Source organism: Lampris incognitus, chromosome 4 (genome assembly GCF_029633865.1).
Source record: "Lampris incognitus isolate fLamInc1 chromosome 4, fLamInc1.hap2, whole genome shotgun sequence".
NCBI lineage: Eukaryota > Metazoa > Chordata > Actinopteri > Lampriformes > Lampridae > Lampris > Lampris incognitus.
Window position 1 is genome coordinate 72390392 of NC_079214.1, and position 18890 is coordinate 72409281.

The window sequence follows — 18890 nt, forward strand, 5'->3', positions numbered from 1 at the left end:
TGCGTGATGCTATCATGTCAATATGGACCAAACACTCTGAGGAATGTTTCCAGTACCTTGTTGAATCTATGCCACGAAGGATTAAGGCAGTTCTGAAGGCAAAGGGGGGTCCAACCCGGTACTAGCAAGGTGTACCTAATAAAGTGGCCAGTGAGTGTATATGTAACCGGTTATTTTCTTGCCCGGTGCGGGATTCGATACGGGGTGTACTGCACCTCAAGGCGACATCACTAACCGCTCGGCTAAAGAGTCAGACCCGTTAGCTACGGACTAATGTGTCTTATTAGTAGTTTACAGTCGTCACCCTCTCCCGGAAGCGCGCCCTCGCGCATTGTTATTCCCGCGCTCCGAAGAGACTTCTGAGGATCTGCACACTTCCGGATCCCACCGCTGCCACCAATGTAACCGGTTATTTTCTTGCCCGGTGCGGGATTCGATACGAGGTGTACTGCACCACGAGGCGACATCACTAACCGCTCGGCTAAAGGGTCAGACCCGTTAGCTACGGACTAATGTGTCTTATTAGTAGTTTACAGTCGTCACCCTCTCCCGGAAGCGCGCCCTCGCGCTTTGTTATTCCCGCGCTCCGAAGAGACTTCTGAGGATCTGCACACTTCCGGATCCCACCGCTGCCACCAATGTAACCGGTTATTTTCTTGCCCGGTGCGGGATTCGATACGGAGTGTACTGCACCACGAGGCGACATCACTAACCGCTCGGCTAAAGGGTCAGACCCGTTAGCTAGGGACTAACGTGTCTTATTAGTAGTTTACATAAAGAAAAAAAGATAGAAAGATTCACCTTCGGTTTTGATAGTTTTTTAGTGGTTATGGGGCTACATAATTCCCCTTATTGAGCTAGTAGGAACGTTAGTTTACAGCTGCTGTTTCCTCGGTTCGGGTTTACAGTGACACACTTCCGCTGCGCGGGTTTTTTGTTGTTGTTGTAATGGTGGAAGGAATAAATGGTGCACGTTGTGTAGCCGAAAGAGAAAGTTGTCACGACTCCTGCGTGAGCCCCTCTACAGTTTTCTATTTATTTATTCATTTTTAATTTTTATGTTTTTTCACACTTATTTGTTTTGTATATATTTTCACATTTTTTCATAAACATCATTTATTTGCTTATACTTCGATTTATGAATTCGATATACGCGTAAGTTGCGTTGTGCAGTTTCTGCGAATTGGACGCATACACAGAAGAGCCCTTCCCAACTCAAGTCGAATCTGCTCATGTGGACACAACGTTGTGTCCACATGAGCAGATTCGACTTTCTGGATTTCCTTACTGGATTATTGAGCATGCATCGCTCATTCCATGGGTTGGTTCATCCCCAACATGGTAATGACAACAGCGACACCGTGTGGTTGCTGGTCCTAACTACGTCGACTCCGCTGTCCATTGGCTGCGCTCACAAGGCTGCGCATTTCCGTGTTACTTCCTTGTTCTTCGGTGAAAGGTGAACATTTAACCCAACGGACCCGAGAAACGGTGGAATCGGTTTCTACCGTGTTTTGAGGTCTTTCAGTTTACCCCCTAATGTTTACGTCAAACAAATAATCTTTTTTCCTCTCTCGAAGACACTGGCCTCGCAGCTGTATGCGTGAAGGCGCAGCCGGGAAGTGAGTTGGAGACAGAAGTGGAGTCATGGCAGACTCTCGAGAAGGGGAGAAGGCGCGACACGACGAGCCTCAAGGCGCGGAGGGTGGGGAAGGTAGGTACCGCCGGACCACGAAGCGCGGTGGGTGGGGAAGGTAGGTACCGCCGGACCACGAAGCGCGGTGGGTGGGGAAGGTAGGTACCGCCGGACCACGAAGCGCGGTGGGTGGGGAAGGTAGGTACCGCCGGACCACGAAGGCCAAGTCAAGGTGTTCTCTGGTCGGACGGGTTGTCGTGCTCAGTGCGCGTCCTGACTGGGTCCAGCAGGCTGCGTTGGGTTTGGTGTGGAAGCAGGCGTACCTAGCAGAAGTGTGGAGAGGCAACGCGGGTCCTCGTAGTGGTGGCGGCTTTACGGTGTGTGTGACAGGCGCAGCTGGACGTGCAAGTACAGCTGATGTTTCTCTCTCCAAATGGGACACCGTACGGTCTCGACCGTACAACGAAGTAGACCAACAAACACCACCAGGAAACATGGTCATGTTAAAAGTTAGGGGCTGCCTTTTGGACTTGTTCCCCACCCGAGTTGCCCCATGAGAAACACCAGGCCCCATGAGAAACACCAGGTCCCATGAGAAACACCAGGACCTGGTGTGGCCCTCGATGGGCGAGTGGAGAACGGGAGCCATGTTTACGCCTCACCTGCTCAGCATAACGCAGCACCAGTCTACAAGACTCACATGCAGGAATCCCATAAGTAGAATCCACCAGTCCTGTGACGTTATTGACCCCCCCCCCCCCCCCCCGATACAGGATAGAGTATAATAGTGTTATCTGGTATAGGTTAAGGTTTAGCTGTTGATCATTTGAAAGAGTGGTTGATATTGTGAAAGTAACTCAAAAGTGAGCCATATTGTTAGTGTTGGATTTGCTTTACTGGTCGATGGTTGGTTTCTAATTCGTTACTGTTAAGGAATAAGTTCTGCAACGGTGCTGGCAAATGTACCCATGAAAATCATTGTTTTTATTGGCTGAAGTGTGATTATGTTATCTTGCTTGATGGAAAAAACAGATTGAAGAGTAATTTTTATGGATGCTGTCCATGTTTCAGATGTTATCGATGACCCGATTATAGAGCAAGGAGCTGTGGTTCTAAGGGGGTGAGTACTTATAATTTTTAAAGTAGTCGTGTTCATGTTGCTTTTGCCATCAAATAACAAAATATAAGCCAACTTTCTCTGCATCTCTATGTCTGTACTGTCAGTGAAGTCCTTCAGATTTGCTAGAAAATATTCCTTTTGTTCAACAAGAACTGTGTGCTTCTAGAAAACTAAACTAATGTTTAACTAGTCACTGTTTTTCCTTCTTGCCATAGCTATGTGATTAGACGTATAAGCACCGAGGACCCAGGCCGACATGTCTCCCCTATCGACCTGGGTGGAAGCCCCAATGAACAGCAGGATCCGCAGATTAAAGAAGTGGTCGAACAGTTGCTCAAAATAGCTGACGAGATGAACAGGAATGCTGAGCTCCAACAGTAAGCCATGGCACTGCACAACAGCAACCAGTACAGCACCAGGAGTACAGCACCAGGAACAAATCAAAGAAGGTTGAATCAGTTCATCTGGACACAACTTTGATTGACAGAAATGTCTCATCTAAGCATCATTCTAAACTGACTGCAGGTGTCCCCACCCTCATAAACAATACAGTGGCAGAACGACCAAAACCAACAATCAGTTTCATATGCAAATATGGGTGTGACCATTAATTAGAGTTATAATGGCCATGTGCACTATACGCAGAGGGTTGGGGAATAATTGCAATCACAGCATTGTAAGATGGTGACAGATGCACTCTTAGCCCCCCCCCCCCCCTTGGTTCAGAGATGGCCGTTCTCTCTTCACATAGATGGCCTCTTTGACTCCCTGTTCACACCAGCGTTCCTCCCTATCAAGGATGTGCACACCCTCATCCCTGAAAGGGTGGCCACTGGCCTGTAGATGGTGTAGACTGTGGAGTCCTGGCCTGACATGTTCGCTCTCCTGTGTTGTTTCATGCTCTTGGCCAGCATCTGTTTGATTTCCCCAATGTACAAGTCACTGCAATCCTCCTGACACTTAACAGCATATTGTAGTGGACTTTTGGACATAATTCACCATGGCTTGTTTTTTTGTATTAAGTTGATATGCTCACTTTAAGGCCTCTGGGTGTAGCCATGGTTATGCAGCGCCATGGTGTTGAGGCGGGGTTGTGAAAATAAGGAAATAAACAACACATGCGTTCATGTAGTCAGAGAGAGAAGCTGTTCATCTCTGTTTTCTCCCAACATTCACACTGGTGACCCCGACGTTTGTCTGCTGGACATTTCCTGAGACAACTCTTCATGAACACAACGACTAATGCGGTTTCAAACTGCGGAGTTTGGGAGTCGTACGCCTCGCCTTGGTTCACCTAGACAACCGTAGTTTCGTATTGCGGGAAATCCCTGCGGACGCCACAAAATGCTATTATGTGGTGTCGGCCCTCGGCAGTTCAACAGCAACCAGAGTGGTGAGCCTCCTCAAAAATCCTCTGCAGCAGGATAAAAATTAGACACTCAAGGCTCACCTGTTGAAAACTGTTGAACTTTCTGATGTTGAGCTGGCCAGCCAGCTTGTCTCTCTACAAGGCCTTGGTCACAGTAAGCCGTCTGAACTTATGGACAGGATGTTGGATCTCCTGGGAGAGCACAAGCCCGACTTCCTCTTTATCCAACTGTTTCTGCGACAAACCACCACCACTGAGTGCTGTGCTCTGGCTGAGGAGGCCGATAAGGTTTTCCTGGATGGTCAACAGCACTGCGGCCGTGCTTTTCCTGCATTTTTACCACTGCCTGGAGACATATCAGTCACCTCAGTGGTGGTGGGACCCCATTTTTACCATGCCAAGTTTGGACCCAGGGCCAAGCAGTGTTGATCTCCATTCAGTTTCAGCGTGGCGGGAAATGCCGGGGCCGGCGCTCAGAAATGGCCATGTATATCAGCTGAACTGGCAGGCATCTGTTCATCCAAGACACCATCACCTGTACATCTGTCACCATCTTACAAATCTGTGGTTGCAAACATTCCTAAACCCTCTGTGAATAGTACACATGGCCACTGTAACTCTAGTTAATGGTCACACCCATATTTGCATATGAAGCTGGTCGTTGGTTTGGGTCGTTATGCCACTATTGTTTATAAGGGTGGGGGTACCTGCAGTCAGCTGAGACTGAAGAGGTCCCTTAGATGATGATGAAGAAACGTATCTGTCAATAACCGTTGTGTCCAGATGAACTGATTCAACCTTCATTGATTTTGTCACCTGGATTACTGAGCATGAATCAAGACACCAGGAACAAATATTTGTACTTAATTTCATCTGTGAGATCTCAGCTACAGTCCTCTCCTCAACCTGTTTCATAGTGGTAGGAATAATGAACACTTTCAGGTCCTGTCTCACAGCAGTTAGTGGTCAAGGCTGCAAAACTCAGTCCCAACCAGTCTGTGTTCACAACATACTTCCAGACAGCTAGTCTGTCCCCTTCTGAACAGCAGGATAACATTGAATCATCATAATCTGAACTTCACTGAGGCATTTTATCATTGCTCTTGTGGTTCTACTTTTTATGAGCTATAGTGTCCAGAATCAAAGCAGAGTGGTGATGGATGTTGGCAGCACTGTAGTGATGTTGATCGGATGACCATAAATCACCAAGTGGTCTTTCTACCCATCCTGGAATTTTGTAGGTTTTGGGGTAAGGCCTTGTGGCCTTGAGTTTCATCCCATGTTTGAGAACAGATGTAACACATGGGGGGTAGCATGGCTCAGGAGGTAGAGGGGATGGTCTAGTAATAAGTCGCTGGTTTGATCCCCAGCTGCTGCGGAGAGTGTGTCGAAGTGTCCTTGAGCAAGACACTGAGCTCCTAACTGCTCCTGATGAGCAGTTTGGTGCCTTGCATGGCAGCTCCCTCCATCAGTGTGTGAATGTGTGTGTGACTGTGTGAATGTGAGGCGTCCATTATGACGTGCTGTGGGTGGTCGGTAGACTAGAAAAATGCTATATAACATGCAGTCCATTCACCACATCAGGGCAAAAAGGCCAATAAAGTCAACTAAGATGATTTTGAATCCAAGGGAAAATATATTCATATTTCAACGCTTAGTGTAACTATTGGGAAAAAAAACCAAAAACATGTAGTTAGTGGGCTCATCACTTATGGCATTGATCTCGTTAAATCCTAAATGCAGAGGCGCGCTCAATACTTGGATGAATATTCCCACATAATTCCTGTAGTCACAGAATGACAATTAGTGTATATATTCTGAAGATAGCAGCATACGTGTAAAACAAGTTACTCTGATAATAAAGTATTGGTGATTGAGGCACTGTGTGTGTGTGTGTGTGTGTGTGTGTGTGATGCAGCCACACTAATCAACCGAGAATGTGGTGCTTTACTAATCGGTTATGTGACTCTCCACAAGAGGACAGGAACAGAGGACAGGAATAAGGATAGGAATAGAGGACAGGAACAGAGGACAGGAATAAAGGATACGAATAGAGGACAGGAATAGAGGACAGGAATAGAGGACAGGAATAAGGATAGGAATAGAGGACAGGAACAGAGGACAGGAATAGAGGATAGGAATAGAGGACAGGAACAGAGGACAGGAATAGAGGACAGGAATAAAGGATAGGAATAGAGGACAGGAACAGAGGACAGGAACAGAGGACAGGAACAGAGGATAGGAACAGAGGACAGGAACAGAGGACAGGAACAGAGGACAGGAACAGAGGACAGGAACAGAGGACAGGAACAGAGGACAGGAACAGAGGACAGGAACAGAGGACAAGAACAGAGGATAGGAACAGAGGACAGGAACAGAGGATAGGAATGGGGAGTCAGGGTTGAACTGCCCTCTTCATGGTCCACAGGATTGGATGTCTGGTCTTTTACGCTACATGTATGCAAAGTGGTTGCCATGCTAGTGGTGTGTTTCATATACTTGTCTGTAGACTTGTTCTCTAACTGGAGGGTTAAAAGGTTCATTCACAAGGGGGTCGGATGGGAAGGCACAAGCTTCTCTTCAGTGTTTCTGCCTGCCTGCCACGTGTCACTTGTGTATTTGGTCACTGGATATGAACCAGTGGTTAATACCTATAAACTCAGAACCAGAATCAACTTATTGGGCAGGTGTGCATATGCACTTAGGCGATTTGAGTCTGGTACACGGCAGCTTCTAGCGCTTGCAGACATCACGCCGACAGAAATATAAAAACACAGAATAAATGAACGGAACAACAGCAGGACATTGGAGGCAAATTATCTACTCGTTGTATGTGTATTTAGATTTGTATTTGTATTGCACAAACATTTGTAGTGCACATCTGGTTTAGAGAGGTAGTGCACATCTGGTTTAGAGAGGCAGTGCACATCTGGCTTAGAGAGGTCGTGCACATCTGGTTTAGAGAGGTAGTGCACATCTGGTTTAGAGAGGTAGTGCACATCTGGTTTAGAGAGGCAGTGCACATCTGGCTTAGAGAGGTCGTGCACATCTGGTTTAGAGAGGTAGTGCACATCTGGTATAGAGAGGTAGTGCACATCTGGTTTAGAGAGGTTGTGAAAATCTGGTTTAGACAGGTAGTGCACACCTGGTTTGGAGAGGTAGTGCACATCTGGCTTAGAGAAGTCGTGCACATCTGGTTTAGAGAGGTAGTGCACATCTGGTTTAGAGATGTCGTGCAAATCTGGTTTAGAGAGGTAGTGCACATCTGGCTTAGAGAGGTCGTGAAAATCTGGTTTAGATAGGTAGTGCACACCTGGTTTAGAGAGGTAGTGCACATCTGGCTGAGAGGTAGTGAACATCTGATTTAAAGAGGTCATGCACATCTGGCTTAGAGACACCATGCACATCTGGTTTAGAGAGGTCGTGGACATCTGGTTTAGGGAGGTCGTGAAAATCTGGTTTAGACAGGTAGTGCACACCTGTTTAGAGAGGTAGTACACATCTGGTTTAGACAGGTAGTGCACATCTGGTTTAGAGAGGTCGTGTACATCTGGTTTAGACAGGTCGTGCACACCTGGTTTAGACAGGTAGTGCACACCTGGTTTAGACAGGTAGTGCACATCTGGTTTAGAAAGGTAGTGAACATCTGGTTTAGAGAGGTAGTGCACATCATAAATATGTAGGTGAGACATCTTTACCAGAGGGGTTGTTTACAAAGTGTCATATTTACATAATAAGTGTCTATTCCTGCAGCATGCCATTAAGTGTTCATGAGAGAGATAATAATAATAATAATGATGATAATAATAATAATAATAATGAATGAATGAAACTTGTATGGCCTGTATGACATAGAGATGGCCTGTGGGGAGAGACTGGTCCTGTGTGTGTGTTCTTGTGTCTTTATGTCATGCTCTCTCATTCTCGTTTGTGCTGTTAAGCCTATCTAGTCATTTTACCATTGATTATTTCGTGATTTGTTCCAACTCCATGTACGTGTCACTGCAGTGGCCCTACCATGTTAAAACACTAAAGTGTGGGCGTCTGGGTAGCGTGGCGGTCTGTTCCGTTGCCTACCAACATGGGGATTGTTAGTTTGAATCCCTGTGTTACCTCCGGCTTGGTCAGGCGTCTACAGACACAATTTGCTGTGTCTGTTGGTGGGAAACTGGATGTGGGTATGTGTCCTGGTTGCTGCACTAGCGCCTCCTCTGGTGCGCCTATGGGGCGCCTGTTCGGGGGGGGGGGGAAACTGGGGGGAATAGCGTGATCCTCCCACGTGCTACGTCCCCCTGGTGAAACTCCTCACTGTCAGGGGAAAAGAAGCGGTTGGTGACTCCAGATGTATCAGAGGAGACATGTGGTAGTCTGCAGCCCTCCCCGGATCAGCAGAGGGGGTGGAGCAGCGATCAGGACGGCTCGGAAGAGTGGGGTAATTGGCCGGATACAATGGGGGGGGGGGGGGGTCCAAAAGACTGTCTGCCTGGTTTTACATTGTCATACAGTATTTTGTACGTTCAGCTGTTGTGTAGCGCTCAGGTTAGGGCTCAGGATGGCGTTAAAAGCTCTTAAAAGTGGCATGAAAAGCAGTCGATGGAAGGTGCTGTAGCCAGCAGATACCCTGAGCTTGACTTCTTGTACCAACAGTCATGTCTTGTTCTAAGCTGATTGTCCGGTAGTTGGTGAACATTTTGAATCTAAGCGAAAGCAGACGGTTTGTACTCGGCAGTGGCAAATGTTTGGAGATTGGAAGAGTATCAGGAAGAATCTCTGAGTGTGGCTGTTTTTATGATGGTGGCCATATTCTAGCGTGCAGACAACAACTCGTAAAAGATCCCGTGTGTCTCTTTGTCCCGTCAGACTGATCAGCCAGGTGCAGAACAACTGTGCTCAGGATGTCTTCATGACTGTGGCCAGGAGTATCTTTGCTGATGGCATCAACTGGGGTCGGGTAGTTGCCCTCTTCCATCTGGCCTACCAACTCATCTACAAGGTAGCGAGATCAACACTCATCGTTTTACAGGGAGACCACAAGGCAGTCCCTTCCAGCTGCACAATGTTGTGGATGTATGTTTGTTGTGGACATTTTAGATGGGATGTTTTTGTGTCCCGTCTGCTGTAAGTATGGTAAACACCTCTGTAAAGATGATCAGCACATGGTGCACAGTCAAGACACAGCATGTTTTAACTTTCTTTCCCTTCTGAATGCAAGTATTTTTGTGTGAAAATGTACAACTCTCATGCGGATACTTGAGGTTCAAGTTCAAGTTAAGAAAATATTACTTCAGATGTGCTGCTAGATAAATAAGAGCTTGTATGTAGAAAATGGTTCATTGTTGAATGCTTTAAACCTTGGTGGGTTCTGGTGCACCCCTGACAGACTGACCCAGGTCTGTCTCCTGAGCACACGTGGGCTACTGCATCAGTGCTGTTGGGAAAAATGCTGCCCAACTGTGTGCATCATACAGCTTTGCTCGTGGTCCTGTGTAGCTCAGTTGGTAGAACACCTGGTGTTATGGCAGCAAATGACTTGTGCATGGCACTAGTGCTGCCCACATTACAGGGTGTGTATCTCACTAGGGCCACCGATATGGTAACGTCATGCCCTTGTTTGAATGTTAAGTGCTTTGTGTCGTGAGGTAGAAACGTGCTATAGAAATGCAGTAATTAATTCAACAGCATGACCTTAATGGAGGGCGGCACGGTGGCGCAGTGGGTAGCGCAGTCACCTCACAGCAAGAAGGTCCTTGGTTCGAGCCCCAGGGTAGTCCAAACCTTGGGGGTCATCTTGGGTCATCCTCTGTGTGGAGTTTGCATGTTCTCCCCGTGTCTGCGTGGGTTTCCTCCGGCGGCTCCAGTTTCTTCCCACAGTCCAAAGACCTGTAGGTCAGGTGGATCGACCGTACTACATTGTCCCTAGGTGTGAATGTATGTATGTGTGTGTGTGTGTGTGTGTGTGTGTGTGTGTGTGTGTGTGTGTGTGTGTGTGTGTGGGTGGGCCCTGTGATGGCCCGGCGGCCTGTCCAGGGTGTCTCCCGCCTGCTGCCCAGTGGCTGCTGGGATAGGCTCCAGCATCCCCACCACCCTGAGAGCAGGATAAGCGGTTTGGATAACAGATGGATGGATGGACCTTGATGGTGCTTAGGTCTAGTTTTAAACTTTCTGCAAATTGTATACATCAGTGTCCGGCACTGTAACAGCAATACGTTTTTTCTGATTTTTGGTTTGGTTCCAAAGGCACTGACCACCAACCATCTAGAGAACATAAGGACCATTATCAGCTGGGTGCTGCAGGTCATCAGGGAGAAACTCTACTCCTGGATCATACAGCAGGGAGGCTGGGTGAGTGATGATGTGTCCATAATTATTGTCCCACTCTAGTTTAGACCCTCTTTCTTGAATGAATTTGAAATTAGTGTTACATTTAGGCATTTTCTCATTTCATGGATAAAGTGACGTATAGGAGATCATGAAGTCAGTCACTCTCATTTTAATTGCATAGCAGCAAAAGCTGTGGTGTTGCTGTCCAGTTTTTTTAACCTTGTTCTCGTGCTCTTACTAGGAGGGGGTGATCTCTGGCATTTCTCGGTGGAGGACAGTTGCCATAGTAGCATCAGTGGCATTGGTGTTTGCCATTATTTACAGCAGGAAGATGCGCTAATGTCAGCAGACCTAAAGTTTTCCACCTTGCCTTTAAAACCGGACTTGGAGATCCATTTGAAGTTGAAAGCTTGGGCTTGACCTTCAGAAATGTTCTTTTTTTAAATCTTGTCCTCTACTCACTCCTTCACTTTGAAAATGAGGCACTTCCAATTTTCTCAGGTATTTAAGGACATAAAGACAATTGTATTCAGAGTTCTGCCAAATGTTGCCATAAAGTAACTTCTATTGATGCCAAAACTAGCTGAATATGTAGATTTAAAACTGTAAATTGGAATGTGTGTGAGTGTATATGTGTGTTTGTTTGCCGAAAGCTAATTTAATCTCTGCAGAATATCAGTAAGTGCACATTGGAGGGGTGTATGTAGACTTCAGGGAAAGCCTTTTCTTTAGCTCTCTTGGTGTCGTCCAGGCAGGTCTTTATAGTGTATTATTTGACTTCCGTTCAAGGACATGCAATGTATATCCACACTTCATTGATGGCTTCAGTTTTCAAGTTCATATTGCTGCTGAGTGGTCAAAAATATTTACCCTTGACATCAGATTTTTGTCACTTTTATTTGGTGGGTAGTATCCGAGTACACAGAGGGTTGCTGTTTTTTGCCTTTCTTCTGGATTAAACGTAGAAACTTACAGTAACCGTGTTGCAAAGTGTGCACATCCTTCATGTACAATGTGGTAGAAGCACCGTTACACTGATGAAATGTTGAGATGGAATAGGCCAACCAATTATCTTGTTGTAGTTTGGGACATCTTTCTCAAGAGTTCAAGTTCACTGTAATGGACATGCTTATCACATTCACTTTTAGGTTGGTCCCTAGAGGCTCTAAAGAGTCGAGGTCTGGACATTCCAGGAAACTGCTCTTTTTTCTTTCTTTTTTTTTTTAGCCATTCCTTAGTTGGTTCTTTTGGTTCAGGGAATTGAGCCTCATGCAATAGCCATTTGTATGTACAGATTTTCTCGTAAAACGTGCAAGAAAAAGTCTTGTGGTATTCAGCACTCATCTCATACTCGGATTTGGTGGTTTGTATGATCAGAATGAGACACAAATACACTCAACAGTCCTGTTGGTCAGCCACAGCTTCTGAAAAGGGCGAAGTCCGTAAATCACAAGTCTGCAGCACAGAGATACTGGTACTAATACTGAGAAGACAAAAAACACTTTCAGGCATAAGTGGCCAACGGGATATGATTATGCAGCGTTAATAGACCTTTTGTAAATGAACCGGATATGCATGTATGCTAATTAACCGGCTATACATGTATGCCAATGAACCGGATATACATGTATGCTAATTAACTGGATATACATGTATGCTAATTAACTGGATATACATGTATGCTAATTAACTGGATATACATGTATGCTAGTTGAGACAGAAGTCTTTTTGGTGGCTCAGGTGAATTAAAACTGAATAGACTTATTATGAGTAATTATTTCTCTTTCTGTCAGTTCTTACAACATCCTTTTCATGTCTTTCAGCTACTGTACAGATGCAAATAGTGAACTTCTCTCATGCAGAAACTAGTGCACATTTTGCTCATGCGCATTCAGTTTACAAACAAGTGGTGTTGAGCACATGTAAGCAGATACGTATGGTTACACACGTTTCACGAAGCCGATGTGGAATTCTCTAATGCAATATTCCTAAAATACATTTAAGACTAAGGTCCCTTTACCCTTTAAGCATCAAGTCTTAATTCAAGCGTCTTCTTTTTTTTATTCTTTTAAAAAGGGCGGCACTCCTCTCCCAGAACATCTTATGTATAGCATTTTAATGCCTCCTGTGTCCTGACCAGGCGCTGTACTCCAGAAGCATCTTAAGCAGCTGCTGACTGGCTGACTAAGGAGACGTTGTTTGGCTAAGAGCGGTGTTAGTTCATGACCATGGCAGCATGACTGGTACGGTAACTCCACTACTGCTTGTTAGTTTACTGTGTGTCGCAGTCCCTTCCGAGGTGGTTCAGGAACCCATCCCGTCTGAGCTTCGGACAGTATTGTAATAGAGAATCCACCGACGCAGACTGGTCTCCTGTCAGCCAGTCACTGTGGGCATAGTACGTGAGCCTGTTCGTGAAACTCGATGTCATCTGTGGCGATGGGGTCAACCCCGCCCTTTTCTCTTAGTTTAAGATTTCACCCATTTCCTTGGTAAAAGTTGGTCCCACAGCTTCTTTCTTGGTTTTAAGAAGGAACTTTTGGTGCAGTTTTGGAGTGCTCGTGGTGCTAAGATAAAATACTTTGTGAATGTGGCCCCAGGTCTCTCTTCGTCACGGAGGAAACAGCCCCACTGCTCTCAGCTTACATCACAGTGCATACTAGTACAGTTTTCTGACTGTCACAGGTGTTTTATGAAGTCAAGATGAGAAATTATTTTTTATTCATCATTCTTATTCCCGCCAAGGAGAACCCTACTTGACACCCTACTTAAAGAAACAAAACACATCGATGTGTTCATACATGCATGATCAAGTGACCAGACACTCCCGAGCTGTCCTGGGCTGTCCTGGGCTGGGGCTGCTGGTGGTCTTGAGGCAACTCTCTTGCAGAACTTCTTCCAACACATCTTGCAGAAATTCCCTAGTCTTGGCAGAAAGCTGGTGGTACCACTGTTCTTCCAGTTCTTGATTAAGGCCTTCCATGTGTTCCAGGGTATGTTTCAGGTGTTGGGAATTAATTTATACCCCTACCCTAATCTGAAACTCCATATGAGATCTTAAAGGTCTTCTGTTAATGCTCTGCTGCTCATTCTTGTCTCGGTACAGTGACATGTGATGCAACAAATAAAATTCAGTTGAATCTTGATTTATTTGTTTTATTTGGAGTCATTACTTGCCTTGAAATTGTGAGTTAAATCTTAACATCATTACACCAATAAGTGGTGTGCAGGCCTAACAGGTTCATTGTTTATATGTTTTCCATTTTTAACTGGGTTCAAGAAATGGACAGTGTTTGGCTTCCACCTTTTTATTATGTTTCAAAACAAAAGTTAAAAAAAAAGAAAAGGTTTCGATTTCAACAATATGTTCGGCAGCACGGTGGCCCAGTGGTTAGCGCTGTCGCCTCACAGCAAGAAGGTCCTGGGTTTGAACCCCGGGGCTGTCCAACCTTAGGGGTCATCCCAGGTCGTCCTCTGTGTGGAGTTTGCATGTTCTCCCCGTGTCTGCGGTGGGGTTTCTCCGGGTGCTCCGGTTTCCCCCACCATCAAAAGAAACATGCATGTTGGGGTTAATACTCCTGTCTGTGCCCCTGAGCAAGGCAGTGGGAAAAGAACTGGAGTTGGTCCCCAGGCGAAGCATGAAGGCAGCAGTCCCGAGCTTCTAGCTACACACATCACAGCTCGGATGGGTTCAGCTGCAGTAACCAAGGGGACTAATAAAGGAGACTGAAGTAACTTTCTGATACCCAGCGGATACTAAGCGGAGTGGGGAAACTCTGGGCGGCAATAGTTCATCAGGCTGTCAGCTGCTCCTGGCAAAAATGCCGGTGTTCTTGAGCAACACACGTAACCCCATCTGCTCCTGGGGAGCTGGTTGTTAGCGTGCATGGTTGACGCCGCCACCAGGGGTGTGAGGGTGAATGTGAGGCATTAATTGTGAAGTGCTTTGAGTGGCTGCTGCAGCTAGAAAAGTGCTATATAAAATGCTGTCCATTATTAATAAAGTCCAGTGACATGTGTTGTGTGTGTGGGGGTCCATGGGTATGTTATGTGCAGCTTTACGTAGCCTTGTTTTTTCACCAGTATCTTTGGTGTTAGGTCTGACCTTCCATTTTTGAGAAGGAAATCCTGTTGTTTGTCCACTGGGAGCGAAGTGCTCTTCGTCATATGCCAGCCCATGTTGCTTTTAAAGTAATCAGAAGATAGCTTTATCATATTTATCTGATTTTACACTATTATTAAAGATGTCACGAACAGCGAAGCTGATGGTAATTTTGATTGTAAAAACATGCCATCATTAAACATATTTTATGAAACAAAATTGTCCTTTCTGTCCTTCCTTCCTCATATCTTCAGCAGCAGCCACACTGAGACAAACCTACGGGGCACCGTTCTGTAAGTCTTGGAGTTACATTACGTGGCATTCAGCATTAGAGTACATTACATTACTGTGGCTCAAATGTGAAATAAGTCAGACTTTTGCCAGCACCCTGACGGTAACAGGAGCTATGGAGGAGGTAGGGCTATTTGCTATTTGTTGGATGTATGAAGGTTTAATGACAGTCGGGGTTCCAAGAGAGTCTACTACTAAGACTTTCGTTAGGGGTCGCCACAGCGGATCATCCGTTTCCATCTCTTCCTGTCCTCTGCATCCTCCTCTGTCACACCAGACGCCTGCATGTCCTCCCTCACCACATCCATAAACCTCCTCTTTGGCCTTCCTCTTCTCCTCTCCCCTGGCAGCTCCATATTCAGCATCCTTCTCCCAGTATACCCAGCATCTCTCCTCCACACGTGTCCACACCATCTCAATCTTGCCTCTCTTGCTTTGTCTCCAAACCGTCCAACCTGAGCTGTCCCTCTAATATACTCGTTCCTAATCCTGTCCTTCTTCATCACTCCCAGTGAAAATCTTATCATCTTCATCTCTGCCACCTCCAGCTCCTCCTCCTGTCTTTTCATCAGTGCCACTCTCTCCAAACCATATAACATAGCTGGTCTCACTACCATCTTGTAAACCTTCCCTTTAACTCTTGCTGATACCCTTCTGTCACACATCACTCCTGACACTCTTCTCCACCCACTCCAACCTGCCTGCACTCTCTTCTTCACCTCTCTCCTGCACTCCCCGTTACTTTGGACAGTTGACCCCAGGTATTTGAACTCATACGCCTTCTTCACCTCTACTCCTTGTATCCTCACCATTCTGCTGTCCTCCTCATTCACGCATAGGTATTCCATCTTACTCCTACTCACTTTCATTCCTCTTCTCTCCAGTGCATACCTCCACCTCTCCAGGCTGTTCTCCACCTGCACCCTACTCTCGCTACAGATCACAATGTCATCCGCGAACATCACCGTCCATGGAGACTCCTGCCTGATCTTGTCCGTCAACCTGTCCATCACTATTGCAAACAAGAAAGGGCTCAGAGCCGATCCTTGATGTAATCCCACCTCCACCTTGAACCCATCCGTCATTCCAACCACACACCTCACCATTGTCACACTTCCCTCATACATATCCTGCACCACTCCTACATACTTCTCTGCAACTCCCGACTTCCTCATACAATACCACACCTCCTCTCTCGGCACCCTGTCGTATGCTTTCTCTAAATCTACAAAGACACAATGTAACTCCTTCTGGCCTCCTCTATACTTCTCCATCAACATTCTCAAAGCAAACATCACATCTGTGGTGCTCTTTCCTGGCATGAACCCATACTGCTGCTGCTGATCATCACCTCTCCTCCTCTTAACCTAGCTTCTATTACTCTTTCCCAAATCTTCATGCTGTGGCTGATCAACTTTATACCTCTGTAGTTGTTACAGTTCTGCACATCGCCCTTGTTCTTGAAAATCGGTACCAGTATGCTTCTTCTCCACTCCTCAGGCATCCTCTCACTTTCCAGGATTGTGTTAAACAATCTAGTTAAAAACTCCACTGCCATCTCTCCTAAACACATCCATGCCTCCACAGGTATGTCATCAGAACCAACTGTCTTTCCACTCTTCATCCTCTTCATAGCTGCCCTCACTTCCTCCTTGCTAATCCGCTGAACTTCCTGATTCACTATCCCCACATCATCCAACCTTCTCTCTCTCTCATTTTCTTCATTCATCAGCCCCTCAAAGTATTCCTTCCACCTTCTCAGCACACTCTCCTCGCTTGTCAGTAGATTTCCATCTCTATCCTTGATCGCCCTAACTTGCTGCACATCCTTTGCAGCTTGGTCTCTCTGTCTAGCCAATCGGTACAAGTCCTTTTCTCCTTCCTTAGTGTCTAACCTGTCATACAACTCACCATACGCCTTTTCCTTTGCCTTTGCCACCTCTCTCTTCACTTTACGCTGCATCTCCTTGTACTCCTGTCTACTTTCTTCATCTCTCTGACTATCCCACTTCTTTGCCAACCTCTTCCTCTGTATATTTGCTGTACTTCCTCATTCCACCACCAAGTCTCCTTGTTTTCCTTCCTCTCTCCCGATGACACACCAAGTACCTTCCTAGCTGTCTCCCTCACTATTTCTGCAGTGGTTTTCCAGCCATCTGGCAACTCTTCACTACCACCCAGTGCCTGTCTTAACTCCTGCCTGAACTCCACACAACAGTCTTCCTTCTTCAACTTCCACCATTTGATCTTCGGCTGTGTCTTCACTCGCTTCCTCTTCTTGGTCTCCAAAGTCATCCTACAGACCACCATCCAATGTTGCCTAGCTACGCTCTCCCCTGTCACCACCTTGCAGTCTCCAATCCCTTTTAGATGGCGCCTTCTGCATAAGACATAGTCCACCTGTGTGCACTTTCCTCCACTCTTGTACGTCACCCTGTGTTCCTCCCTCTTCTTGAAATATGTATTCACCACAGCCATTTCCATCCTTTTCGCAAGATCCACCATCATCTGTCCTTCCACATTTCTGTCCTTGACACCATACCTACCCGTCACCTCCTCATCACCCCTGTTCCCTTCACCAACATGCCCATTGTAGTCTGCTCCAATCACCCCTCTCTCCTCCTTGGGTACCCTCTCCACCACGTCGTCCAACTCACTCCAGAATTCTTCTTTCTCTTCCATCTCACACCCAACTTGTGGGGCATATGCGCTTATAACATTCATCAACAATCAACATACCTTCAATTTCCAGCTTCATATTCTTCACTCCGACACTCTCTTCACCTCACCTCTTCACTCACTCTTGACATACTCTTCCTTCAGAATTACCCCTACCCCATTTCTCCTCCCATTCACACCATGGTAGGAGAGTTTGAACCCTCCTCCAGTGCTACTGGCCTTACTTCTCTTCCATCTGGTCTCTTGCACACACAGTATACCTACCTTCCTTCTCTCCATCATATCAGCCAGCTCTCTCCCTTTACCAGTCATAGTGCCAACATTCAAAGTTCCGACTATCACCTCCACACTCCTACCCTTCCTCCTCTCTCGCTGCCTCTGGACATGCCTTCCCCCTCTCCTTCTCCATTGCCCAACAGTAGCATAGTTTTCACTGGCACCCTGCTGGCCAACAGTTCCGGTGGCGGTCGTTGGTAACCCGGGCCTTGACCGATCCATTATGGAAATGTGATTCATGATCCACATATTTGATTTGGCAAAGATTTTACACCGGCTGCCCTTCTTGATTCAACCCTCCCAATTTATCTGGGCTTGGGACCAGCGCTAAGAATGCACTGGCTTTTGCATCCTCAGAGGCTGGGTTGGCTTCCATGAGAGTAGAAAGCCTAAAAATAATCAGGGCTATCACACTGGCCTTTATATGACAGAGTGTTTAGGGGCACAGTAATACATTTTTGTTAGATTAAGTATTCATTTCTTGTCTTTTCTACAAAATATAAAAGTAGGTAAACTTAGACTGTAGTCACTGAATGGTATATTGCAGTAGTGAGATCCTCTGGAACTCAAAATATAACACATGTTTGGTTATAATGGAATACTTAGGTAAGATATGAGTTGAAACGTCATACTGTATTATGATGGATGTTATGTAGGTATTAATGTCTCCACCTGCAGGATAGAATTTGACTTTGTTATATAAAAGGTGAATAATTTTCTAGTAGGAAGTGAGGAGGGTTATAGTAAAAGCGCAGTATGTACATCAGCCACAAGATGTCACCGATGCCTATGTTCAAAAAACGGTTGGTGTTCGCTCAGTTGCAGATGTCGGATATAGCCTGTCTCTGACGAAGGTTTCCTGCAAATGCAAATTAGTTGCCGGCCAACTGGTGCAATTGTAAAACTGTGCCTTGCCCCTGTCAAATGAACAATAAACTAAACTAAACTAAACTAAACAGAAGACTTTCTGTAGAAGAACCTCCTGATGGCACGTGACAAGTGAGATGATATTTAGATGGCTATCATATAAGTTATAATTCACGGCTTGGTTGTTATGTATCATATAAGTTATAATTCACGGCTTGGTTGTTATGTA

The 18890-nt window shown here is 46.0% G+C and overlaps 1 protein-coding gene across 1 annotated transcript; it reads left to right on the top strand.

The window, feature by feature from the left end:
• The first annotated feature begins 1398 nt into the window (after nt 1–1398).
• zgc:153993 (uncharacterized protein LOC767645 homolog) lies at nt 1399–13592 on the top strand. Its single transcript, XM_056278396.1, has 7 exons — nt 1399–1459; nt 1581–1714; nt 2708–2756; nt 2972–3133; nt 8986–9118; nt 10363–10467; nt 10688–13592. The coding sequence occupies exons 2-7, from the start codon at nt 1648–1650 to the stop codon at nt 10784–10786; spliced, it is 615 nt and encodes a 204-aa protein (XP_056134371.1). The 5' UTR covers nt 1399–1459; nt 1581–1647; the 3' UTR covers nt 10787–13592.
• Nucleotides 13593–18890: the final 5298 nt, after the last annotated feature.